Raw genomic sequence first — 23,728 nt, forward strand, 5'->3', positions numbered from 1 at the left:
GCCGTCAAAGGACATTGAACAGCTGTGGGTCCAGCCAACGCGCCGCGAACCTGATAAGATAGCGCGCTTGCATGTCTCGCTGTGCCAAAGATCAGGTGCGCGCAACTCGATTGTCCTTGAGATAAACATGATCATGAAAGAGATGCTATAGCTATTGTTCTATTTACTCCCCTTATTGTTCAAACTTCTGTGATTACTGCATCTGAAGGGCATGAAAACTCAACGCAAAGCTGATTGCTGGATGTGAGCAGCTTGTGAGAGGCGCCGCTTAAACATCGGCTACGGCAGTGTAAGGCGACTCGCGATTTCCCAAGCCACCTCAGCTTAAGCTTTCAACATCAACCAACCTTGTCGCCCATCAAACAACTCCTCGTCCATCGTCCGCCGCGCCTCAATCTCTCTCTCAGCATCGCATACCGTCATCTCAAACCGAATCTCTGGATTACAGTGCGCCTTATTTGAGCCCATACCCAGCAGAGCACCCTCTCCATACCGCCACAGACAAGAGACTGAGATCCAGCCGCAACTCAACCTCACTGAAGGAACCCAGCACGAGCTGCATTAGCCTCACATCACGCAGGACGGGCACCTGCTATGGGACTAGCAGCCGATTCCAAGGGACTTCAGCACTCATAACTACCCACCTTCGCCATCTATATCTCTCAGCGCCGACTCTCTCATCACCATGTCGAATCAGGCGCCGGCCCAGGGCACAGGCGCGGCTGGCTCTTATGCAGGGCAGCCAGCAACGTCACCGGCCGGTCCGCCTGCTGCCGCCACGACTGCAACAACCGCGACTGGGGGTGCAATGTCGAATCAGAACCTCAACCAAATTGTACGTCTTGATTCTTCTAGCTCGTCCATTTGTTTCTTCTGTGACACTGGGATCGTTCGCACATGGCCCGCTCATGTTTGCTCTCTACGATTACTGGTCCCAAGCCTATCGGGCTCCTAGGCATATATAGCCTCCCTCTTGCTGCAGTACTTTTATCACTTGACCACAATCAAGGATGTCATACCGTGCTACAGAAACACCAGCATTGTCGCTTTACTTGCCCGCTTTTCACAGCGCTGTTCTCATTCAATATCCCATACCCCTTCTGTGATTATGTCATCCCTCTCATTGCTCATGAGATGAGGGCACAGAATTACAGCATTGATCAACAACACAGCTCTTTTCAAGCCGTCAATTCCATAGCATAGCCTCAGCTAACACCGTTCCAACGCTTAGGTGACGGACTACTTGCTCAAAAGAGGGTTCAATAGGACAGAAGAAGTTTTCCGTCAAGAATCGAAACATCTGGGCAGTGACGGCAAGCCAGTCCAGCAACTAGCCATCCTGGGCCCGAAGAAGTACGCAAGAGCGTTCCGACTATTGAAGGACTGGGTCGAAAACAACCTCGAGATCTACAAGGTGTGTGATCCCTCCGTGACTACTTGCTATATTTATGCTGAACAAGGCTGTGTGTTAGTTTGAGCTCTCAAAGCTTCTCTGGCCGACATTTGTCTACTCCTTCATCGAGTTGGTCGGAAATGGATACACGGAAGAGGGCAAGTCATTTCTCAAGGAGATTGGTCAGCATTTCCAAGCGACGCACGCAGACGATCTGAAGACGTTCTCATTAATCACGCTCCCGCAACATGTCAACGAAAACTCCGTGACCAAGCTGTACAAGGAGAACAAATACCGCATCCCCTTGAACCAACACGCCACCGGCGACCTCTTCAACTTTCTTGAGCGCGAGTCTGACCAAGGCGGATCTGTCATCCGACAGCTACTGGTCACATATTGCCAGATTGACTCCACAGCTCGCGGACCTATCACGCCCTTTAGCTTTGAGGCCGTCTTCAGGAGGAGTAAGAATCTAGAACTTGAGGATGTGGACGCAAAGGAAGGCATTCCGGGTGTCAACATCGGCTTGTCTAACAAGGACATTCTGGACCCTGCTGCGCCTCTCAGCCTTGGCCCTCTGCCTATGGACCCAGATCTTCGCGATGACCTTCGAGCCGAAATTGAAGACGAGGAGCGACGGAATCCTCCGGGCGGCCCCAGCCTGATAGAGGAGCTTGACCAGAAAATTAAGAGGGAGGAGAGCGCAGACGCTCCAAGTCGATCCGATTTACCATTGCCGCCATCTCGCCCACGAGACATCATGTTGGAGATGCAAAAGTTGCGGGAAAATAGGGACCGGTTCAAGATCGAGGGACGGACTGGTGGCGTGGGCGTGCCTGTGAGCGCTTGCATGTTTACCTTTCACAACACACTTGGGAGGTAAGTAAACTTTACACCTGGGTTGTCGAACCGGACCGAATCGCTGACTTTGAAACAGCGTATCCTGCTTGGAGTTCTCCGACGATGGACAGCTCGCTGCCGTGGGCACTACTGAATCCTATATTCGCGTCTGGTCTCTAGATGGCTCTGCACTGCCAAGTTCAAACGCTCACGAGAAGGGCGCCAAGTTCAACAGTCGGAAACTGATCGGACATTTTGGGCCCGTATACGACATTTCGTTTTCCGATTCAGCTTCCGGGCCTCCGCAGAAACTGTTTGGTGACGAAGGCCGGCAGAATCCGGCGATCGACGGGCGGCCGAAGCTGCTGCTGTCATGTTCCGCGGATGGACAGATCCGGCTCTGGTCTCTCGAGTCTTGGACATGTCTATGCGTGTACAAGTCGCACGATGGACCCGTCTACAGGGCACAGTGGAGTCCCCACGGGCATTACTTCTTGAGCGGCGGCTACGACAAGGTTGTTCGGGTTTGGATGCAGGACCATGCCTCGCCCCAACGGCTGCTGGTCGGGCACGACACATCCATCTCGGCTATCGCATGGCATCCCAACGGCATGTACGTCTTTTCGGCGTCTGACGAGACAGACAAGACAGTCCGCATGTGGTCGGTTGTGACGGGAGCCTGCGTCCGAGTGTTTACAGGGCATACCGAGCACATCAGCGCACTGCGATGTGCCCCCAACGGCAAGATTCTGGCCAGCGCAGACATTGCTGGCAACATTTTCTTCTGGGACCTCGTCAAGGGGACTCGCATCAAGCGGTCCCGCGGCCACGGCAAGGGAGGCATCTGGTCGCTCAGCTTCAGCGTCGAGTCAAACATTCTTGCCTCTGGAGGCCAAGATGGCACGGTTCGGTTGTGGGACGTCGAGTCGCCAGCGGACCCTCACAAGGCTGCTCAGCAAAATGGCCTCGAGGCTGCCGCTGCTGGCACTGAATTGGCCATATCCGGCGCCAACGGAGAAACATCAAGGTTGAACACGGCTTCGGGACAGCCGACCAGCACGGGAACAACCACGGGCGCCAAAAAGAAGAGCAAGGAGGTGATGATTACTCCTGATCAGATCTCTTGCTTCCCCACAAAGAAGACGCCTGTGATCAATGTCAAGTTCACTCGGATGAACCTTGTCATGGCCGGTGGATGCTACGACCCTGAGCGATAAGGATACGGTCAGTGCTTAGAAGGAGTTGGGTTAATATCAGCGTAGTATAAGGGGAATGAATGGTGGGTTGCTTAATCCTCAATACCTTGAGGCTGTTGATGGTTTGCAGCCGAATGTGAGCTGTGCCCCTTGACACCAGTCGAGATTGACGTGATGAAGAGGGCATCGAGGAGATGTTTAGTGCTTTTAAGTATGGCCAAAGGGCAGCATGTTAGGGAAGGACATAGAAACGGGTATCAATATATTCGTAATACTTGATTATAGCCAACTGAATAACGGACTGCGTTGGGGGTGGCTATCTTGAGCATCCAGTGAAGCACAGAGCTGATGAATGTGTCGAGATGCGGTATTAAGCCAATGCTTTTGCAGTAAGTCACTAAGCATTGGATGCGATTGCTTATCCCTTGGGTAAGTGAGTGTTCAAGAACCATCCATTTCATTCTTCTCTTTCTTCTCCATTGTTCTACTCAGCTGCAAGGTATTTATTCTCCCCCTACCATCACCGAGGCTGAAGTGTGAGGTGGGGTGCTGTCATTCGCTGGCAGCCTCGCCGGTACAGGTACGCAACCGCTGACGTTGAGCAGCTGCCAAAGCGGGTACCGGTGTCTCCAACCCGCCGCAGCTCGCTGCACATTGCGCACCTGCTGCCCAGCTGCCTCGAGCCTCTCGCCGTTCCGCCTCTCAATCCATTCCACACCACCTCCCAAATCCTGCCGCCCCTCACGAACCGCCCGCCTCTCGTGGACGAACCGCCGCCTCGCCAAATGGACGTCGAAGAGTCGCCATGGGCTGATTCCAGCCAGACCCCCCCTGAGCCGCCCGCCGAGAGCGAGCCCGCCGCTTCCCCGCCGGCGACATCACAGGCCTCGACGACGACCACCTCGTCGGCGCCTCGCCCGTCGCGCGCCCCCCGCCGCATCGTCGCTCAACCTACGAAGCTCGAGGCCGTCGACGATCCGCTGGGGCCGCTGAGCGCCGGGCCGGGCAACGATGCCGCGTCCGACGCCCCGCCGGTGCCGCCGCAGAAGGAGCAGATGGTGATCCGGACGACGATGGCGCCGCAGCAGCAGGCGAGACGCTCTGTCGGCGATCCGCATCTTGTCGAGGACGACGACGGCCTGGACGGTCCTCGAGGCCCGCGGATGCCCCCGCCTGTGGATGCTGCGCGGCCCAGCAGCGTGAGGAGCAGCACGCAGCCGAGCGTCAGCGTCGAGGAGGCGTCCAAGCCGACGTTTTACATTACTGTTGGAGATCCCGTCAAGATTGGTGACCTGACGAGCTCGCACATTGTCTACTCCGTGCGGACCAAGGTTTGTGTTACTCCTTATGGTGAAGAAGTCAAAGTCCCAGCTAACGCAAGCTTCCCTTCCTCTGCTAGACCACATCTAGAGCCTACAAGCAGCCCGAATTCGAGGTCAAGCGTCGATACCGAGACTTCCTCTGGCTCTACAACACCCTGCATGGCAACAACCCCGGATACGTGGTGCCGCCGCCGCCCGAGAAGCAGGCTGTTGGCCGCTTCGACAGCAACTTTGTCGAGAGCAGGAGAGCTGCGCTGGAGAAGATGCTCAACAAGATTGCCGCCCACCCCGTCCTCCAGCACGACGCCGATCTCAAGCTGTTCCTCGAGAGCGAGGCCTTCAACGTCGACATCAAGCACAAGGAGAGACGGGAGCCGCTGCCCTCCGAGAGCAAGGGAGTGCTGGGATCTCTGGGCATCAACGTCGGCGGAGGCAGCAAGTTTGTAGAGCAGGACGATTGGTTCCACGACCGCAAGGTGTACCTTGACGCCTTGGAGAACCAGCTCAAGGGGCTCCTCAAGGCGATGGAGACCATGGTCAGCCAGCGGAAGATGATGGCCGAGGCCGCGGCTGACTTTTCGGCCTCTCTCCACGCGCTGTCTACTGTTGAGCTGTCGCCGTCACTATCCGGTCCGCTCGACGCGCTCTCTGATCTCCAACTCACCATTCGCGATGTCTATGAACGTCAGGCTCAGCAGGATGTCCTCACATTCGGCATCATCATCGATGAGTACATTCGCCTCATCGGCTCGATCAAGCTGGCGTTTAGCCAGCGCCAGAAGGGCTTCTACGCCTGGCATTCGGCCGAGTCAGAGCTCCAGAAGAAGAAGGCGACGCAGGACAAGCTGCTCCGTCAGGGGAAGAGCCAGCAGGACCGGCTGAACCAGATGAACGCCGAGGTGCAAGAGGCGGAGAGAAAGGTCCACCAGGCCCGACTCCTCTTTGAGGACATGGGCCGCTCGATGAGGGCCGAGCTGGACCGTTTCGAGAAGGAGAAGGTGGAGGACTTCAAGAGCGGTGTTGAGACGTTCCTCGAGGGTGCTGTTGAGGCCCAGAAGGAGGTAGGTCGCACAATCGCTGCAATGAGCCAGGAGAATGCTAACAGTTGTGATAGCTGATTGAGAAGTGGGAGACGTTCCTGATGCAGCTGGATGCCCAGGACGACGAGTCTGCTTTCTACCGACCGCCCGTTTACCAGCCGAAGCCTCCTGGCAACACTGTCGTTGACCGCGCCAGGGCAAGGATAGACGAGGATTCGGACTAAGGGGTGTGTTTCTTGACTGTGCTCTTCCCAGAAGTCTCTGTGAGCGAAAGGTGTCATAGGGGCAGCTAGAGATTATTGTGTGCTACTACTATTCTTATTCGAACCAAAACTCGGAGATGCATCCTCTTGTTATATTCATACAGGCCGCCGGGCTTAAAGTGCTGTACATAGTGAACAGATCGATCCTCTAATCCATGCGTTCCTCCTCTGCCCACCATCCTATTGTATCTCCTGTATATTTCTCCTTCAGGTTCATACAGAGCCACCCCGCAATATGTCACTCGTACAAGTCATTTCCCTCGTATCATACACTCCCCGACCGGTCGATTTATTTTCTCCGTGTAGGCGCCTTCTTCGGCCCAGAATCCTTCAAAGCGCCCGTATCCTGGGGCTTAAACTCCGCCAACAGATCCTCGAAATTCAATCCCGCATCCTGCTGCACAGCCGCCTCCTCCGCCTTGCCCTCAGCGGCAGCAGCAGCAGCAGTCTCGCCCTCAGCCTGCGCCGCCTCGCCCCCTACAGCAGGAGCAGCAGCAGCATCAAACACCCGCCCGAACCTCTCTCTGAAGGCCGCCAGCTTGCCGGCCTCGTCCAGCTCGACGTTGCGCAGGCTCTTCTCGCTGGGCTGCCAGAGAAGGGTGTTGCGGGTGTCCTTTGCGGCGCGGTAGAGCGGCAGCGGAGAGGTGGTGCGGGCGGTGTAGGTCGAGCCGTCGGAGAGCTGGACGAGCTGGGTGAATGTGTAGGGGCGGCGGGGGCGGGGGATGAAGGTCGCGTGGCGGACGGGCGCGGAGAGGCTGTGGCGGAGGAAGGAGGATGTTGACGAGGACGATGAGGGCGCGGATGGTGTTGGGCGGAGGGGGGTTGTGAGGAGGGTCGTCGTTGAGGAGGAGAGTTTCGCCATGGTGGCGGTTGTTTTGTGTTCGATTTGTTGATTTGACCGGCTGGCTGTTGATTGAGTGTTCGCTGGGGGGAGATGAGTGGTGAGGAATTGCTTCAATTGAGCGGATTTGGAGGAGATGCCGGTTTGTTAGTTGTTTGGCGATGGCCAGACGCTTTTCGTTGGTGTTGTCGCAAAATTTCCGGCCCGCTTGGGCTTGTGAGTGGCAGCACGAGCTTATCGATAAGAACATTTGCCGTCGCAACTTCAAGGTTTACCAGAAGTCAAACCAACAACTACAGCAAGGCTGCGTATTTGCAGCCATTGTTGACTTTCCCGACCTTTTCTCTGTTGCGTTGGGTTTTATTCTCGAAGTCTGTTCCAAGAACGACGAAGAGAAATAGACCGCATGGGATTTGATGAGGGCTGCTAGGGCGGCGCGACAGGTGTCGCGGCTTGGGTGCTGCGGCGCGAGGCGAAATGCGGGTTGCGGGCTGGGGGATGCTTGGATGGTGCAGAGGAGGGCGCTTTGGGGGTTGAGGCTGTTGAGGGGTGTTCATGATGTGGTTGGGCATGCGTTGGCTTTGGGGGAGGCTGCGGCTGGCGTGCGATCACATCAGGGGACGGGGAGTTCCAGCGTAGCTTCACGAGATGCTACATGTAAGTGCACCGATACGCCGTCCAGGATGTTCTCTGGCTAACATCCTGAAGCAGTAGATTCAAATGAGACGAGATTGAAAGACTCGAAGTCGAGCCAGGGCCATGGTTCATGGCATACTTCAACACCCATACCGCCGACAGCAGATCCCACCTCGCCTGCCGCCCTCTCAGAGCAAATACGGTCCATCATGCGCCTCCTGCCACACTCGGTCGTCGTCTGCACCTCAACGCACGACCAAACACCACGAGCAATGACCATGTCATCGTTTACATCCCTCACGCTCTCCCCCACGCCCCTGATATCCTTCAACATCGCCACGCCAAGCCGAACCCTCGACGCAATTACCCAGAGCGGCCACTTCAACATTCACATCATGTCGGGAGACGAGCTAGGCGTGCAGGTAGCCGATCGATTCACGAGGGGCAACACGGACGATGTCTTTGACGGGCTGGACTACGCTACTACGAGCGGGACGGACGGAGCGCCGCTGCTGAGAGGGGAAGGCGTCATGTATGCGCTCAGGTGCAGGCTGTTGCCGGATGAGCCGACGGGGGGAGTGATGAGGGTGAGAGATCACGTTATTGTTGTTGGAGAGGTGGTGGAGATGATTCCGGGGAGCTGTGGGAAGGAGTTTGGGCTGGCGTATGCGGATAGGAAGTACCGGCAGGTTGGGAGGGTGATTTCCCGGGACTGAGGGGCCTGGATCACGGAACGGAGGTTGTGTGAGGAATGGTATAGAAGCGGATGGATAGAATTGTACGATATGAGATACGTGAGCCCCATGCAAGGCTTCGGATGTTTGAAGAGCTTACGAAAGACTTGGTTTCGGCGTACTACAACTATGTATATAGAGGTTTCACAAGGGGTTTAGATTGCATGCAAGGGGCTTCGAGAGCGGGGGGCTACAGCTGCCTTGGTGGACGAGGCAGACGGGCGCTAAGCGGTGGCATTGATGGATCGGCCGGAAGAGAAAAGGCAGATTTGCCTTGCTTGGAGGGTTGTCTGGTCACGAATGGAAGCAGCTTCAGCTTGGTACGATACAGTGGCAGATGCCTTCAGCTCCCTTCTGTTGCCTTCGACGTCTCCGCCAAGGTGGGATGTTTAGTCCCAGCGCGATAAGATACCCATCGTTGAAATGGCTTAGTAGCGAGATTGAGTGGCTCTACCCCTGTTCGAGGCGCCCAGACGCATCTAGAGGGAGGGGCGGGAAGGCGAACCGGGGCGCTGCAGCTGTTTTTTTTTCTTCTTACTATTCTTTGGGCTTGGTTTCCGGCTTTGGTAGGGTTCCCCTCATCGTCAGCCTCGTTGGAGGGGGAGAGTGGGAGAGGGAGAGGCTGGGGGTGGAAGATTCTAGCATGAGAGGCGGGAAGAGGTGAATCAAGTGAGACATGGGGTGACTTGAGAATGGGGACTGGGAAAGACAGAAGATTCTTGAAAGGTGAGGCCGGATGTTTGTGGGTTATTGGGTTTGATATGTGTTTCTTTGCGTGTGATTGCTGCTTGTTTGTAGAGAGATGCAGATAGTCGATGGGTGGTGATTGGAATTGGATTCTATAGTGGTTGTAGCGGGAGTAGAGGAGCACCAGTAGGGACCATCACCACTGAAGCTTCGATACAGAAGCACTTGACATGCCCAGTCACAGCCGCAACCAACATGGAACCCAGTGATCCGCCTCCCCTTGCCTGCAAAAAGCGGGCTGGGCGGCTGCCTTGTGCCGCCTGAAGAAACAAAGAAACCAAAGAAAATGGGCATTTTGATCCAATTCCTCCCGCGAAAGCGCATCTCCAAGGCGCGGGCAGATGCTAGAAGGCTCCAGGCGACTGCGCCGGCCAATCAGACGCCCGGGCGCCTCTGCTGGTGGACGGGCAGCGGCCATAGAATCCCATGGAATCTCTGGCAAAGCTCACCAGGCGCAGCCTTTTTTAGACGGGCCTCTCGTCCCTTCCTCTTCTTCTTTCCCTTCCTTCTCTCCTTCTTCATCCTCATACTTCTCTTCTCAAAAGGTATTTCTCTTTGCGCGTTTTCTCTTTTCCTTTACAACCTCACGAACACTCAAATCTCCTTCACAATATACCCCCTCTGTGATCGAGAATCAACACCCATTCTTTTTCCCTTTCCTAGCAAAAGGTCAGCGATCTTATCATCCCACTTTCCCTTTCTAGCACCGTGCTTTTTTCCCGCTATCACCCCGCCATTGCTTGCACTTTGGGGGACGATCCCAGATCTCGGCAGCCTTGCCGTGAGCTTGATCGAGCTTCTGCCTCTTTTTGAACGGTTCTCGCAAAGCTTTGGCAATTTGCGGAATCGTAAGAGAAGAGGAAGAATCCGTCAAGCACTGGAGATTCACCCCAGCTTCCCTTGTCCTACTTCATCCATTTCCCCCTCTTCTCACCACTACCAGCAGCTTCAAATCAGCTTGGACATGGAGCTAACCCTCCTCAGACTCACAGATTTCCGTTGATACCCGCAACCATGGCCGAAACTTTCGAGTTCCAGGCTGAGATCTCTCAGCTTCTCTCCCTCATCATCAACACCGTCTACTCCAACAAGGAAATCTTCCTGCGAGAACTTGTCTCCAACGCCTCCGATGCCTTGGACAAGATCCGCTACAAGGCGCTGTCCGACCCCAGCCAGCTCGACACTGGCAAGGACCTGCGCATCGACATCATCCCCAACAAGGAGGCCAAGACCCTGACCATCCGTGATACCGGTATCGGTATGACCAAGGCTGTAAGTTGATCCGACATTCCAACTCCATACTCTGCGAGCCCGTGCTAACAGATGCAGGACCTCGTCAACAACCTGGGTACCATTGCCCGCTCCGGAACCAAGCAGTTCATGGAGGCCCTGACTGCCGGTGCCGACGTGTCCATGATTGGTCAGTTCGGTGTTGGTTTCTACTCTGCCTACCTGGTCGCCGACCGCGTCAGCGTCATCTCCAAGCACAACGATGACGAGCAGTACATCTGGGAATCCAGCGCCGGTGGCACCTTCAACATCACCCTCGACACCGAGGGCGAGCGTCTCGGTCGTGGTACCGCCATCGTCCTCCACCTCAAGGACGAGCAGGCAGACTACCTGAACGAGAGCCGCATCAAGGAGGTCATCAAGAAGCACTCCGAGTTCATCAGCTACCCCATCTACCTCCACGTTAAGAAGGAGGTCGAGAAGGAGGTTCCCGATGAGGAGGCTGCTGAGGAGGAGAAGCCCGCCGAGGAGGGCGAGGACAAGAAGCCCAAGGTCGAGGAGGTCGACGAGGATGAGGAGGACAAGGAGAAGAAGAAGAAGACCAAGAAGGTCAAGGAGACCACCGTCGAGGAGGAGGAGCTCAACAAGCAGAAGCCCATCTGGACTCGCAACCCCCAGGACATCACCCAGGAGGAGTACGCCGCCTTCTACAAGTCCCTGTCCAACGACTGGGAGGACCACCTGGGTGTCAAGCACTTCTCCGTCGAGGGTCAGCTCGAGTTCCGCGCCATCCTCTTCGTCCCCAAGCGTGCTCCCTTTGACCTCTTCGAGACCAAGAAGACCAAGAACAACATCAAGCTGTACGTCCGCCGCGTCTTCATCACCGACGACGCCACCGACCTCATCCCCGAGTGGCTCAGCTTCGTCAAGGGTGTTGTCGACTCTGAGGACCTGCCCCTCAACCTGTCTCGTGAGACTCTTCAGCAGAACAAGATCATGAAGGTCATCAAGAAGAACATTGTCAAGAAGTCCCTGGAGCTCTTCCAGGAGATTGCCGAGGACAAGGAGCAGTTTGACAAGTTCTACAGCGCCTTCTCCAAGAACATCAAGCTCGGTATCCACGAGGACAGCCAGAACCGCGCCACCCTGGCCAAGCTGCTGCGCTTCAACTCGACCAAGTCTGGCGACGAGATGACCTCGCTGACCGACTACGTCACCCGCATGCCCGAGCACCAGAAGAACATCTACTACATCACCGGCGAGTCCCTCAAGGCCGTCCAGAAGTCTCCCTTCCTGGACGCCCTCAAGGCCAAGGGCTTCGAGGTCCTCTTCCTCGTCGACCCCATTGACGAGTACGCCATGACCCAGCTCAAGGAGTTTGAGGACAAGAAGCTGGTCGACATCACCAAGGACTTTGAGCTCGAGGAGACCGAGGAGGAGAAGAAGGCCCGCGAGCAGGAGGAGAAGGAGTACGAGGCCCTGGCCAAGGCTCTCAAGAACGTCCTCGGCGACAAGGTTGAGAAGGTCGTTGTCAGCGACAAGCTCGGCCTCTCCCCCTGCGCCATCCGTACCGGCCAGTTCGGCTGGTCCGCCAACATGGAGCGTATCATGAAGGCCCAGGCCCTCCGCGACACCTCCATGAGCAGCTACATGTCCTCCAAGAAGACTTTCGAGATCTCCCCCAAGTCCCCCATCATCCAGGAGCTCAAGAAGAAGGTCGAGGCTGACGGCGAGAACGACCGCACCGTCAAGTCCATTGTCCAGCTGCTCTTTGAGACCTCGCTGCTCGTCTCTGGCTTCACCATTGACGAGCCTGCCGGCTTCGCCGAGCGCATCCACAAGCTCGTCCAGCTCGGCCTCAACATTGAGGAGGACGACTCCGCCCCCGTTGAGGGCGCCGCCGCCCCGGCCGACGCCCCTGCCGTCGAGACGGGCGACAGCGCCATGGAGGAGGTTGACTAAGCATGTGCATCCAGGATTCGGCTACGGGCAAAAAGTTTGATTTTACACGATGGAGTTGAACGGTTTTACTAGAGCATATGGTCTGGACGTGGTTCGTTTTTGCTTTTACTATTTCAGTTAGTCCCAGGTTAGGGCAGATGCTTTTGTTCCTGCCCTTGATATCCCCTCTGTAGAGGCGAGGGAGGAGTAATTTAGCCAGAGTCTATGAGCAATGAATAAATGGAATGGACAATATATGTGCGACTTGACATGTAACGTGATCCGATGAACATTCAACTGTACAAGCCAAGATGGAGCATGGCGATGTAGAACATGTCATGATGCGATTTTCGTACTAGGACTGACTTGAGACTTGGTTGATGCAATATCGTGAGATATTATATTGATGCCTGTAGAAATAGCAAAACACGCCGCCAATGTATATCCACCGGAGTTGACAAAAACCACCTATGAAAGGCCCATGTATAGACGAAGGACAAGGGAAGAACTTGTCAGAACCAGTCTGAAACCCTTATGTACGGCATGCTATGTAACTTTGAATAAAGGAGACTATACGTAAGGAAAGGAAAGGAAAGGAAAGGAAAGGAAAGGAAAGGAAAGGAAAGGAAAGGAAAGGACGCTGCTGATGTTATAATGAGTGTATAGAGATGAGTTATATGTGAGTATGTTGAGCATATGGTTGTATGTATGAGTTATGTGAGAGTATGGGTATACAGAGTTGAGTGTCGAATGGAAAGATGGGGGGAATTTGTTTGAGAGTTTTGGTCTATACGAGGACGTAGAGTGCGCATATCTATTTCATTTGATTAGCTTCCTCTTTCTCCTTGCGTTCTTGATTGATTTTTGGGGGATAAGAAAGGATGTTTGCTAGGATGAAGTTGTGAATAGGAGTGTTGAAAAGACAAAACTCACCAAAGAAAGCCCCAAAATCATGGAACACCAGAAACAGACGTTGTTGAGCGTCTTCCTGCCCCTCACCCACCTGGTGCGCTGCATCATGACGATGGGCAGCTGCATCATCTGGCAGACGAAGCCGTAGCCGCGGATCTTCTTGGTGATGCAGGCCATGACGATCTCGTGGCCGACGGCGGAGATGAGGAAGGTGATGAAGGTGGCAAAGGCCTTGCCGGTGTGCGGGCGCGAGGCGGAGTAGACGTGGCGGCGCAGGAAGGAGTAGACGGGGACGTTCCACTCGCGCGAAAACTCCATCCAGTCGGTGCTGTTCCACCAGTCGGCGTAGAAGTGGCGGTCGGCGAAGCGGGTGATTTCGGCAAAGGCGCCAAGGACGTATTCGAAGATGACGAGGAAGACGAGGAGGAAGGTGAGCATGAAGGGGAAGAGGAGCCAGGAGATTGTCTCGGCGAGGATGAGGCACGATTCGAGGACGACGGAGGAGGAGGATGACGAAGAGGAGGAGGAGGCGGCGGAGGCGGAGGCGACGAGCTCGAGGCGGCGCGAGGCGTCGACGAGGACGGGGAAGATGTATTCTTCGGAGATGACGGTCAGGAGAAAGATGCAGCCAAAGGTGGCGATGATCTTGGACACGAGGGCGGTCCAGTTGATGGCGGGCGTGCGCGGGTACTCGAGCTCGTAGCAGAGCGTCGGGCAGCACAGATAGTCGAGGTAGTTGGCCCAGGTGAGGTTGCGCGGGTAGGTGACGTTGCCCATGGGGCTGGTGAGCTCGCGGGCGAGGTCGTCGCGCAGGGTGTCGATTTCGTCGGCGCTGGTGGGCTCTGCGTCTGCTGCCTCGTGCTCATGCGAGGGTTCCTGCTCGTGCGAGGCGTGGCCGTTGCCGTTGCCGTTGCCGTTGAGGGAGAGGCCGTTGACGCCCTTGTCGATGCTGCCGCCCTGCTTCCTCGCCTTCTTCGGCTTGACGACGGCGTCGCTGCCGTCCTCCTCCTTGAGCTCCAGCGGCCGCGGCAGGGAGACGCCCGAGATGCTGCCCTTGCGGTGGTCGGCGCTCGGGTAGAGGTAGACGGGCCGGCGGTCGGCCCTCGAGGGATTGGGCTCGTCCAGGCTGCGCAGCCGCTTCTCCGTCTCGGACAGGTGGCCGTTGTAAAAGGCGTACGAGTGCATCTTCATGAGCAGCACCATGGTGTGCAGCAACAAACACACCTGCGCGGTCCAGCTCCAGTCGAGCCAGAAGGGCACGACGATCCAGACGGCCAGCCACAGGACCTGGTAGACGCTCTGCAGGGCCATCCCTCCTCTGCTCCAGCCCCAGACGCCGCCCATGGGGCTGCTGCGCGCCCAGCGGTGCAGCGGCAGGCTGACGGCGGTGGAGGCGACCATGAGGAAGTCGGCAATGGCGAGGTGCCACAGCTTGTCGGCGAAGAGGGCCCAGATCTGGACGCGCATCGGGTAGCCCGTGTCCTTCATGTTGCGCAGCATGGTGGTGATGCCCATGATGGCGAGGCCGATCCAGAAGAGGTTGAAGAAGCCGTGGAAGTCGCGGTAGTCGCTCTCCGGGTCAAAGTGCGACACGCGCGAGGCGAACTCGATGGTCGGGAAGATGCGGCGGCGGCGCTGCTCGGCGCGGACCTGCTTGCGCGCCGACGACAGCGACTTTGTCGAGGGGGGGGCGTTGTCGGAGACGGGCGTCGAGCGGCCGCTGCTTTTTTTGTATCGAACTCAGTTAGACGACGCTTTGGAGATGTGGGAGAGAAGAGCGGCTCCGGGGTCTCACCTTGTTGTCGCACTCCCCAGGCCATTGTCGCCCGGCATGAGGTGCTGGTCGAGGTCCGAAGCTGTGCGCAGCGCCTGGGCGTGTCGCGGGCGCAGGACATGGTCGTAGCCGTGGTTGTCGAGGAGGCTGTGGCCATTGGCCAGGGCGCCAGTCGAGGTCATGATGCGCCAGAGAGGAGCTGTGCAGTCTTCATCCGGCGGCGGGATTGGCAGATGCGAACGATGGGAGGCTGAAGAAGAAGCGATAGGTAAGGTAGGTGGCTATCTTGGCGGGTTTGCAAGTTGGCGCAAGCCGGATAGATGGTGTGATTGGAGAACGGAGAAACGGGAGCTTCCAGAGATGCGACGGGGCCTCCTTTTTGTTCACTCTTCTTTTTCTTCTTTTTTCTTTTTTCCCTTCCTTTTATTTCTTAAGAATCCTCTCTGCCTCGTCGCAGAACGCAGATGAGATTCCTTCAGGAGTAGTGGGTATCCTCGAGGTATTTCTAAAACAGGCCGTATGCGAGCAATGCCGGAGCAGGTAAATAGGAGGGCCGGGCGGGCGGTACTGGGAATATCGCTTGCATCAATGCGGAACCGGGGGGGGGTTACTGGAGAGGGAAGTGCGTCTTGTTGTCTCCGATCCGCGGTTTCAGCAGCAGGGACAATGAGCAAGGTGGCCTATTCGAACGACGAGGATACGCAGCTGCTTAGAGAGTAGAAGGAGAGAAGAGAAGAGTTGAGATGTAAATACAAGTCGAGAGTTGTCACAGAGGTGTTGATGCCTTGGAAGAAGAAGTGACAAGGAGGCAAAAAAGCAGGGACCAAGTAGAGATACGTCACTGGGCCCCCTCCCCACTTTCGGACTTTCAGTCAGGGTGCTTGGACTGAAATGGGAGCTTCTTTTCGGTTGTGCGAACTACTAATCTATGTTATATCCCCAGGCGGGTTTATTTTTGGCATGTACATATCTATATGCTCTTGAGATCAGATACCGTCTCGCTTGAATCTTGACTTTGCATTTTCTTATAGCATTTACTTTTTGTTCTTTGAGAACATCCAACCTCTGGAAAACGGACTGTATCCTCCCCGTCCTCCCGCATACATAAGGTATCGTCAACTCATACCCAACCAAAGCCAACCAACCAACTCCATCCATAAGCACTCCGTCCGTCCATCCATATTACAATCCGTCCATCCATCGATCCCGTCCGTCCGCTCCAACCCAACAATTCCAACTCGCCACCCGACCCATCCGACCTCCCCGTCGCTCACCCATCCATCAAATCAACCCACCCAAAATTTCCGAAAATGTGTATACTACAACAACAGCTCGGCATATCGCACCCTTCTAACTTCCGAACCCTTTGTCAGACAACTTGTGAGATGAACCGCTTACTATACATAGCTTTGCTTTCAAGTCTAATAGCATGAGAGATGCAAGAGTGTTTTTGACTGCGTGTAAAGTGAAGACGCCTAGTCGTACTCCTAACACGGCTGCTTTCGAATTCGACAAGTGCTGGTGTCTTACATGTGCGTCATGTACAACATCCAATCTCATCCCGTTAATTCAAAGCATCTTGTATCCGGCCTTCTGCAGTCCCTATCAGTCAGTGTTGCAAGAGATCGGTAAAGACGTCCGTAAAAGCTCATCACTCATCCATGCCAGCAACCTCGTCCAACACACGATATCAATCGCTGATGCTCCTCTTAACGGAATCCCGCCGGAGAAAATGAAAGACAAACTCCACCATGCTAAATGCTGCCCAGATGCTAGTAGAACACAACTCCTTATTCCCTTCTCCCACCTCTCATGCCCTATGATATGCAACGCAGATACAACTCGTGCAAACCATCAAATCACATAGGAAACAAATCCCCCCAGACCCCAAACGCCGGGCTTTTTCGGCTCCCCCCGATCAAATGACCCATATGCATAACCGCGCCGGACCTCCCGAAGCACCTCGGCTCATCCCGAACTCTCCGCGCCGAGACATGCCAGAAACAACCTCCACCGCTTCAACCCCCCCTGAGATGTCGGGCTTGACATCAAGGCTTGCGCTCCGCCATCAGCCTTACATCCCTCGCATGCCGACTGTGCACCGTAAACGTCCACGGCATGTGCAGCCACCACTCCCCCCCGAGATGCTGCAGATACGTCCGCCACCACTGCGCGTCCTGGCTGCCGATGAAGAGCAGGAAGCTGTCTTTCTCGCGGTGTAGCCGCTCAGCGAACTCATTCAGGCCCTTTTCCACCTGGTCGCGCCGGTCCTCGCTCCGTTGGTTCTCTGCGTCGTCGGCTTGCCACCCGGGGTCGACGACGGCGTCCACGTCACGCACAATGTGCAGCGTCTGCTGCAGCGCCCGCACCGGCCGCGGGAACAGCAGCTGCAAGTAGCCGCCCGACGACGCCCGCGACCGGCGCTCGCGGTACGACAACGCCAACTCCCCCGTCAGCAGCCGCCGCTTGGCAAAGTCCTTGGCCTTGTAGTAGTAGACGTCGTCCACCAGGTTCGTGTTGAGCCACATGCTCACCATCCGGTCAATCGTCGCGCCAAGGTCCGACCCGGCCCGCCGCAGGTCGCTGGCGTACACCACCTGGAACGTCATCAGCTTGTACTCGAGCTCCAGCAGGTGCAGCTGCAGCCGCATCAGGGGCTCGTCCGCCAGTAGGAAGCTGTCGCTGAGCCGGGGCGTCGTCGGCCTCCATCCTCCGCTCATGAAGCTCTTGATCGAAGTGTTGGACGTGGACGACTCCCCAGAGTGCGCCGATGGCGTCGGGCTCGGCTCTCTCTGGATCGGACTCGGCCTGCGAATGTCCCTGGTGTAGTTGACGCAGAGAAAGAAGTCTTGGTGCGGCCTCCCCGTCCTGCTCGTGGGGTTCTGCCGGATCGCGTCTCGGCCTCGCTGCGCCGCGGCGTGGAAGTCGGTGCCCCTGATGAGCAGCTCGTTGTAAAAGGCGTCGAGGTAGGTCGCCACCGTCTGCCAGTGCACGTAGAACCACATGGCCGACACGTTGTGCACGCCACGCTCTAGGAAGATGTGGGCTAGGTTCGTCGTCGGTCCCGCGCGGTTGTACGCCGAGAGACAGGCGTTGAGGACGACGTTCTCGATGTGGTAGTTTGCCAGCACCTTGGCGACGTCCGTGGCCCTGGCCAGGTGCGTCTGTGGAATGTGATAACCGTGCGCGTTCGAGTCTCGGTGCTTCTTGGCAAACAAGAGCCAGGGGACTTGACGACCGTTTCTGTGTGCCACATCAGTCCTTGCTCCCTCACCACGTGTCGAGGGAAAAAAAAAAAAACTCACTGGTCCTCCATGATCCTCCCGTGGAGGTCAAAGTGCACCAGGTTGAACTGCACTCCGTGTCCCGCCCTCACCTTGAGATGCTCGTCCAGCTCCTCAATGCTGCCCGGCCGCACCACCTCCAGCAGCAGCCGGCTCCTCAGCTTGCGGTGCACGCTCATCAGCGGCCACTGCGCCAGGTCCGGCTCCGGGTCGCGCTCCGCCCCCGACCGGCTGAAGTCGCGCGCAATCACCAGCAGCACGTGGAAGACGCCGCTCGGGTTGGCCTGCACGCTCGACAGCGACCGCGGCGGCCCCAGCGGCCGGGACGGCTGGCCGGCAAAGTGGCTCACGCGCGTCACCCGCAGGCGCAGGTTCGGCATGAGCGGCGTCGCGGCGGACTCGAGGAGCTCCCAAGCGAGGCAGTGGATGCCGCCTCTGCCGTCGGGCACTTGGGGGTCGTGGTGCTCGACAACGAAGATCTGGGCCTCGCTGATGCCTGTTCGCAGCACTCTAGGTCTGAACAGGCCCAGCTGGCCCAGCAGCGTCTCCCCGTATGTCCGTATGCACTCCTCAGCGCGCGATCTCTCGTCCTCGCCGTTCTCCTCCGCCAAGCTCTGCAGACTCCAATGCTGACGGTCCGAGTTGCGCAGATAGTTCTCGAAGACGTCCGTGTACTGCTCCACGGAGAAGGGGTCCCTGATGGTGGTGGCAACCTCGGGCTGCTGGTTGACCTGGATGGTGACCTGCCACGAGCGCCTCGAGTCCGCCGAGGTCGCGGCCGGCCCTGCTACCCCGTGGCAGACCGCCGCAAGGCGCACGTAGACGACGTCCATCTCCCGATCCCAGGTCTTCTCAGCGCGGCGCAGTCCCGCGACCGCATCTCTGGTCGTTGCCGATTGCTGCCGTGGCTGCTTGGGTCTGACCGCGGTGTACCCTCTCCACTTGCCCCCTCGTAGCACACGATCGTGTTCTTCTTTACACGTATTCTGACTGTCTCCAAAGCAAACCTTGCCGTAGATTTGTAGTCTGGTCAATTGTATCGCTCAATTCGAGTCGTCTCGCAATCGTCCTTGTCTCGCCATTCGCAAGAACAGAAACTCGCAGCTACTCGGTCACTACATACCCCGGAACCCCCAAAGGCACACATTAGCAACCCAAACCAAGCACCAAGAATCGCAATGGCAGCGCCGAACCTTTCAATCATGAGCAATCACGCAGCATGCATGCAGAATGAAGAAGCTCGAAAGAAGACGCGTTCATCCAGGAGGGATCATGTAGGTGCAACAAAAAGAAAGCAAAAAAGGCACATGAACATGAACGAGAGCTGGAGAAGCAGTCGAGTGTCTCAGGGCGGACAGAGCAAGTGCCGTCCCAAGTGTGCCTGCCTGCAGGGGTAGATGGAACAGCCGAATCGGCAACCTGCACTACTAATAACCAGGCCATCCCTGCAAGACTCTCCTCCTCCGCCATTTAGATCCTGCCCTTCACCCTGTACGCGATACTATTACTGCATGTTGTATGGGTAGATTCAGCTCAGCCTCTCTTGTCCAGCAAATCATTCCCATCAACGCACAAGAACGAATTGAACGAAAGAAAAGAGGCAGCGCCTCAAAGACGGATGCCTAGCACCTGAACACAGCACAGCACATGAAAGCAGTTGCTCCAGGCATCATTCGTGTCGTTCAGTGATAATACATACGTCACACCAGCACCTTGTGATCACTACCAGCGGCGAAAAACCGCACAAGGCAAAGGAATGGACGAACCGCCCACGTCTCATCGGCCTCTCCCTTCACGCTTCGTCATCAAAGTAAGGCCTCACTTCAGCTGCCTGTTCTGCCTCGGGTTTCCCTTAGACACAGCACCAAATTGACGCGTATATAGTAAGACTTAAGTGCTCCTCCCCTGCTTGAGACTTTGTATACTATGAGGCAAACCCTGGAATCAACCCCCTTCGAGTCTCCCCCTCATACCCAGAACAATGGGCACAGCGATTTGGGAAGTACTACTGGTACTAGTTTAGCAGTGTCTCAACCACATGGACATTCCAACTGTGCCCATGATCCCGTTTACCGGCCTGGTCTCAAAGTTCAGTCTCACACGGAGAGATCAACGAAGCTTACCTTACGAACCTTTAATTTGATGACGCCGTAAAGTGTCCAGCATAGTACTATCAAGAACTCCCCGTCAAGCTTGTGTGTAAACTCAACACTCAACCACCCAGAGTCACAACATCTCTCCATGCTTCCAAAGTGAAAACAACAAAGCCATAAGCCGAGGCGATATGACTCGGTACATGTACCTACTTATGATGCAGTAACAGTAAGACATAATCTAATAGACTTTCTCGTGTAACCAACAGAAAGGGAATATCGGGGTATAGTAGTAATACTCCATACGCTCCCAAGCAGGTAGTCTATAAAGGGGGCCATTAAGCTTTCCCAACGCCCCGTCACGAGTCCTCCACACCAACAAGCATCATCTGCACGCTACGATAATAATTAAACAACATATCGAAAACGACGAAACTCAAATTGGATATAACGGACCTGTACCTGAACCTGTACTTATCCACCACAAACAAACCCGCCTAACAAAAACAACGAGCAAACACGTAAAGACTAAACCACGCTGAGGCGATAACAAAACAGGCAAAGGCAAAAGCAACGCAAAAAAAGACAAGCAAAACAAAACACGACTTTGTACTCACCAAGTTTACAAGTTCACATCGTGTACAGTAACCTCAGGTCATCCTTGCGCACATCACCAATAAGACCCAGAACAAAACCACAAAGAGACGCAAAAGACACCAGCAATTCGTTTTTTCCTTACTTTTTCTTTTTTTGTTCTCTCCAAGGTTTTTGGGTTCAAGTTCTTTCGGAAGAAAAAATACGTAATAGCGCGAAACAGAAGCAAGCAAAGGCAGAGGGGGGTAAAAAGACAAAATGGAAAACAAAAAGAAAGCTCCTCCCTTCCGCTATGGCGCCAATAACACCCTTCTCTTTAATCGAATAGTAGTAAATGAACAGTTCAAAAAGACAAGAACAGGATCAAAGAAAGCCACCTCTTCTCTCAACACAACAACTATAATGACAGGGCGCAAGGGGGTAATAAGTTGAGACAGGAAAAAACGAGGGTAATTACATGGCTGAGCAACAAGGATTGACGGGTCGAATGATGTGGCTGGGTAATGCCAGAATCTGCATGATTTCCACAGGTACAGACTTGGCAATGCCCCCGAGCTGGGCTCTCCTCTCTTGTATATACCCAGTGGCATGTTTTCTTCCACCTCTTGCCATGTGTCGTCTGCTCCAAGGGGCTCCAGCTCGGGTTCGACCAGGTGTGCGCAAAGACAAAAGAGAAGAAATTCGATCAGGTCGCTAGGTAATCAGTTGGTCGACAAATTGGTGCTGTTTGACGAGAAGAGAAAAACAAAGTCGGTTGCCGGCTAAGTCAAACAGCTTTTGGGGATAGTTCGTAACGTCGTAAAAGGGGGCAGAGAAAGCATGTTGAGAAAGAAAAAGGGGAAGGAATGTTCTCGATATGTACGGATTAGTTGGCTTGTGCTCTCTGGTAGTTGTCTAGTGTAACAGTGAATATGCAGTTGCTAACAAGTCTGGCAGTGGCACTTGGTAGGGAATAAATGCGCTTGTTGCGTTGTTTTGCGTGTTTGCGTCCGTCCTGGCGGTTACATGACGACACAGCAGCCGCAGCCTCCTTTTTGTTCCTGGTCGTCCGGAACATCGGGGATCCTCTGGGTGCTCTGGGCCTTTTCGCTGAGCTGGCTCTGTGATTGCGCCGTTCCTTGGGGTGTCATGGGGGGTCGCTGGCCAGGCAGAGGGCTCTTGGGCGGCTGCACGTCGGAAATCTTGGGCATCGTGGAATAGGACGAGCCCAGGCGCGGCAGTGGGCTCTTGGGGGGCTCTGCCTTGAGCGGCCACTCGTCCGACTGGGGCGCCGTCTCGGGCGACTTGGCTTCTTCCTCGGCGGGGGCCTCCTGCTTGGCCTCTTCCTGCGACGCAGAATTCTGCGAAAACACTGGCAGCGAATTGGTGTTGAGGGGCCGGAAATCCTTGTCGTAGGCATCGCCAAACTTGCCCTCCTGCTCCCACTTCTCCTGCAAAAGCCTCTTTGCGACGGTCGGTATGATTTGCTGTTCCGGAGGCAGGCGAGGATCTGGTTTGTAGCTGTTGACCATCCAGGGCGGGTTACCCTCGGGCTGCTTGTTGAGAGAGGCTTCGCCGGATCGCGTGGTGGGCCGTCCATTGCTGGTCGAGTCCTTGCTGGGTCCTGATCGAGTCTTGGGGCGTCCGGCGGCCTTTGGCTTCGTGTTGGCGGGTTCCGAATTCTTGCGGTTCGCCGTCGGCTTCTTGGGCGACGTGTCGGTGGTAGACCGCTGCGCCGGCTTGGGTTTCTCGACCGGAGCGCTGGGGGCCAGTTCTCTGAGGGTGGCACTACCACTCCTAGATCGCGCCTGCAAGAATCGTCAGTTCATGTTCCATCGCCAGGTCGTCAACCGCGGGTTTGGGTCTGCAGTTCGCTTTGCAGAATTCGTCAACTAACCTTGGCAACAGGTATTCTCGAGCCCCCCTTGGCGTTGGCAGCGGCAGAGGCACTGTTCCCCTGCTCATCTACCACCTCGTCCGGAACTTTGAAGTCCCAAGGCGATGCCGGGGCGTCTCCAGAGCCTTCCTGCTTGGGCCGAGTCTCTGCCGCGTCGGTGCCCCTCCGGGCGCTCTTGTCTCGTCGCTGCTTGCTGGGGGCTCGTGACCTGGGCTTGCTGGGGATGAAGCCAGCTGCCTGCAGCTCCTCGCTTTCTATCTGGGCCAGCTTGTCCCGGTGTATCCATTTCGACTCAACCTCGCCGACGGTGGAATCTGCGCGGCCGCGGTGCGTAAAGTCGTCTGTCTCGGGCTCGCCGGTGGACCAGTCTGACCGGATGTTGTCGAACTCGACGGGCGACTGGACGCCGCCCTCTGCATGTGCGTCCCACGGTGCGCTGGCTCGGTGGTCATCCTGCATCTTCTGCGTCCTGCCGTCCAAACGTGAGTCGTAGTGATTGCTGGAGTTTCCGTTGAGCCGCGGCGCCTCGACGTCGTAGTATCCGGCACCAGATCGGTCATACGCCTCCTAACACAGTCGTGATTAGTCGGTAATCCTTCCCGGGCATTCCAATAGGGAGGCCCGTCGAACCATGTCATGCGGCCATGCAGCGCCTCGCAGCACGGGCGTGTGGCGCTCCAGATGGATGAAGCAAGAAAATGATGATGGGAAAAAAACAAGCAGGAAAAAAACAAACTTACTTCACGTTGGTCCCGGTACCTCCACGACGGTTCATCTCCATGGCTGCTGCTCGGTGGCGTCAGGGCTGTGGGAGCGCCCCGAGCCGCTGTAATGGCAGCCATAGCAGTAGCCGAGCTGTGTGTGGATGGAATTGATGTAATGAGCCCGGTAGTTTCCCCCTTTTCGACGGCAAATGCGGTATCGGATCGAATATGGAAGTGCGGCGGCCAAGGCGAAGATGCAGAGCAACGACAAATGGATAAAAACTGTTGGATCGAATGTCAAGTTGAGA

At 55.9% G+C, this 23,728-nt stretch overlaps 8 protein-coding genes across 8 annotated transcripts; 4 read left to right on the forward strand and 4 right to left on the reverse strand.

Moving 5' to 3' along the window:
• Positions 1-228: 228 nt before the first annotated feature.
• On the forward strand, positions 229-3,453 carry BBK36DRAFT_1136325 (WD40 repeat-like protein; the record flags this gene model as incomplete). Its single annotated transcript, XM_024892946.1, has 5 exons — positions 229-444; positions 483-835; positions 1,232-1,414; positions 1,473-2,272; positions 2,331-3,453. Exons 2-5 carry the CDS (start codon positions 686-688, stop codon positions 3,448-3,450), a joined length of 2,253 nt encoding a protein of 750 aa, XP_024746798.1. The 5' UTR covers positions 229-444; positions 483-685.
• A 757-nt stretch (positions 3,454-4,210) lies between these two features.
• BBK36DRAFT_1182023 (Vps5-domain-containing protein) lies at positions 4,211-6,015 on the forward strand (the record flags this gene model as incomplete). The annotated part of the gene is made up of 3 exons (XM_024896285.1): positions 4,211-4,760; positions 4,829-5,812; positions 5,866-6,015. The coding sequence occupies exons 1-3, from the start codon at positions 4,215-4,217 to the stop codon at positions 6,013-6,015; spliced, it is 1,680 nt and encodes a 559-aa protein (XP_024746799.1). The 5' UTR covers positions 4,211-4,214.
• Positions 6,016-6,343: 328 nt separating this feature from the next.
• BBK36DRAFT_1085204 (hypothetical protein) lies at positions 6,344-6,811 on the reverse strand (the record flags this gene model as incomplete). Its single annotated transcript, XM_024888950.1, has 1 exon — positions 6,344-6,811. A coding segment is annotated over one exon (468 nt), but the record flags the coding sequence as incomplete, so codon positions are not given.
• Positions 6,812-7,401: 590 nt separating this feature from the next.
• BBK36DRAFT_1182029 (hypothetical protein) lies at positions 7,402-8,247 on the forward strand (the record flags this gene model as incomplete). Its single annotated transcript, XM_024896286.1, has 2 exons — positions 7,402-7,552; positions 7,604-8,247. 2 exons carry the CDS (start codon positions 7,402-7,404, stop codon positions 8,245-8,247), a joined length of 795 nt encoding a protein of 264 aa, XP_024746801.1.
• Positions 8,248-10,026: 1,779 nt separating this feature from the next.
• On the forward strand, positions 10,027-12,204 carry BBK36DRAFT_1171701 (HSP90-domain-containing protein; the record flags this gene model as incomplete). The annotated part of the gene is made up of 2 exons (XM_024895615.1): positions 10,027-10,284; positions 10,342-12,204. The coding sequence occupies 2 exons, from the start codon at positions 10,027-10,029 to the stop codon at positions 12,202-12,204; spliced, it is 2,121 nt and encodes a 706-aa protein (XP_024746802.1).
• A 766-nt stretch (positions 12,205-12,970) lies between these two features.
• Positions 12,971-15,051, reverse strand: BBK36DRAFT_1126923 (hypothetical protein; the record flags this gene model as incomplete). The annotated part of the gene is made up of 3 exons (XM_024891436.1): positions 12,971-12,997; positions 13,117-14,815; positions 14,891-15,051. The coding sequence occupies 3 exons, from the start codon at positions 15,049-15,051 to the stop codon at positions 12,971-12,973; spliced, it is 1,887 nt and encodes a 628-aa protein (XP_024746803.1).
• A 1,866-nt stretch (positions 15,052-16,917) lies between these two features.
• On the reverse strand, positions 16,918-19,468 carry BBK36DRAFT_1182049 (hypothetical protein; the record flags this gene model as incomplete). The annotated part of the gene is made up of 3 exons (XM_024896287.1): positions 16,918-18,112; positions 18,175-19,094; positions 19,439-19,468. The coding sequence occupies 3 exons, from the start codon at positions 19,466-19,468 to the stop codon at positions 16,918-16,920; spliced, it is 2,145 nt and encodes a 714-aa protein (XP_024746804.1).
• Positions 19,469-21,841: 2,373 nt separating this feature from the next.
• BBK36DRAFT_1171704 (hypothetical protein) lies at positions 21,842-23,558 on the reverse strand (the record flags this gene model as incomplete). The annotated part of the gene is made up of 3 exons (XM_024895616.1): positions 21,842-22,593; positions 22,713-23,283; positions 23,457-23,558. The coding sequence occupies 3 exons, from the start codon at positions 23,556-23,558 to the stop codon at positions 21,842-21,844; spliced, it is 1,425 nt and encodes a 474-aa protein (XP_024746805.1).
• Between the last annotated feature and the right edge of the window lie 170 nt (positions 23,559-23,728).

This window comes from Trichoderma citrinoviride, assembly GCF_003025115.1.
Source record: "Trichoderma citrinoviride strain TUCIM 6016 unplaced genomic scaffold BBK36scaffold_13, whole genome shotgun sequence".
Lineage (NCBI taxonomy): Eukaryota > Fungi > Ascomycota > Sordariomycetes > Hypocreales > Hypocreaceae > Trichoderma > Trichoderma citrinoviride.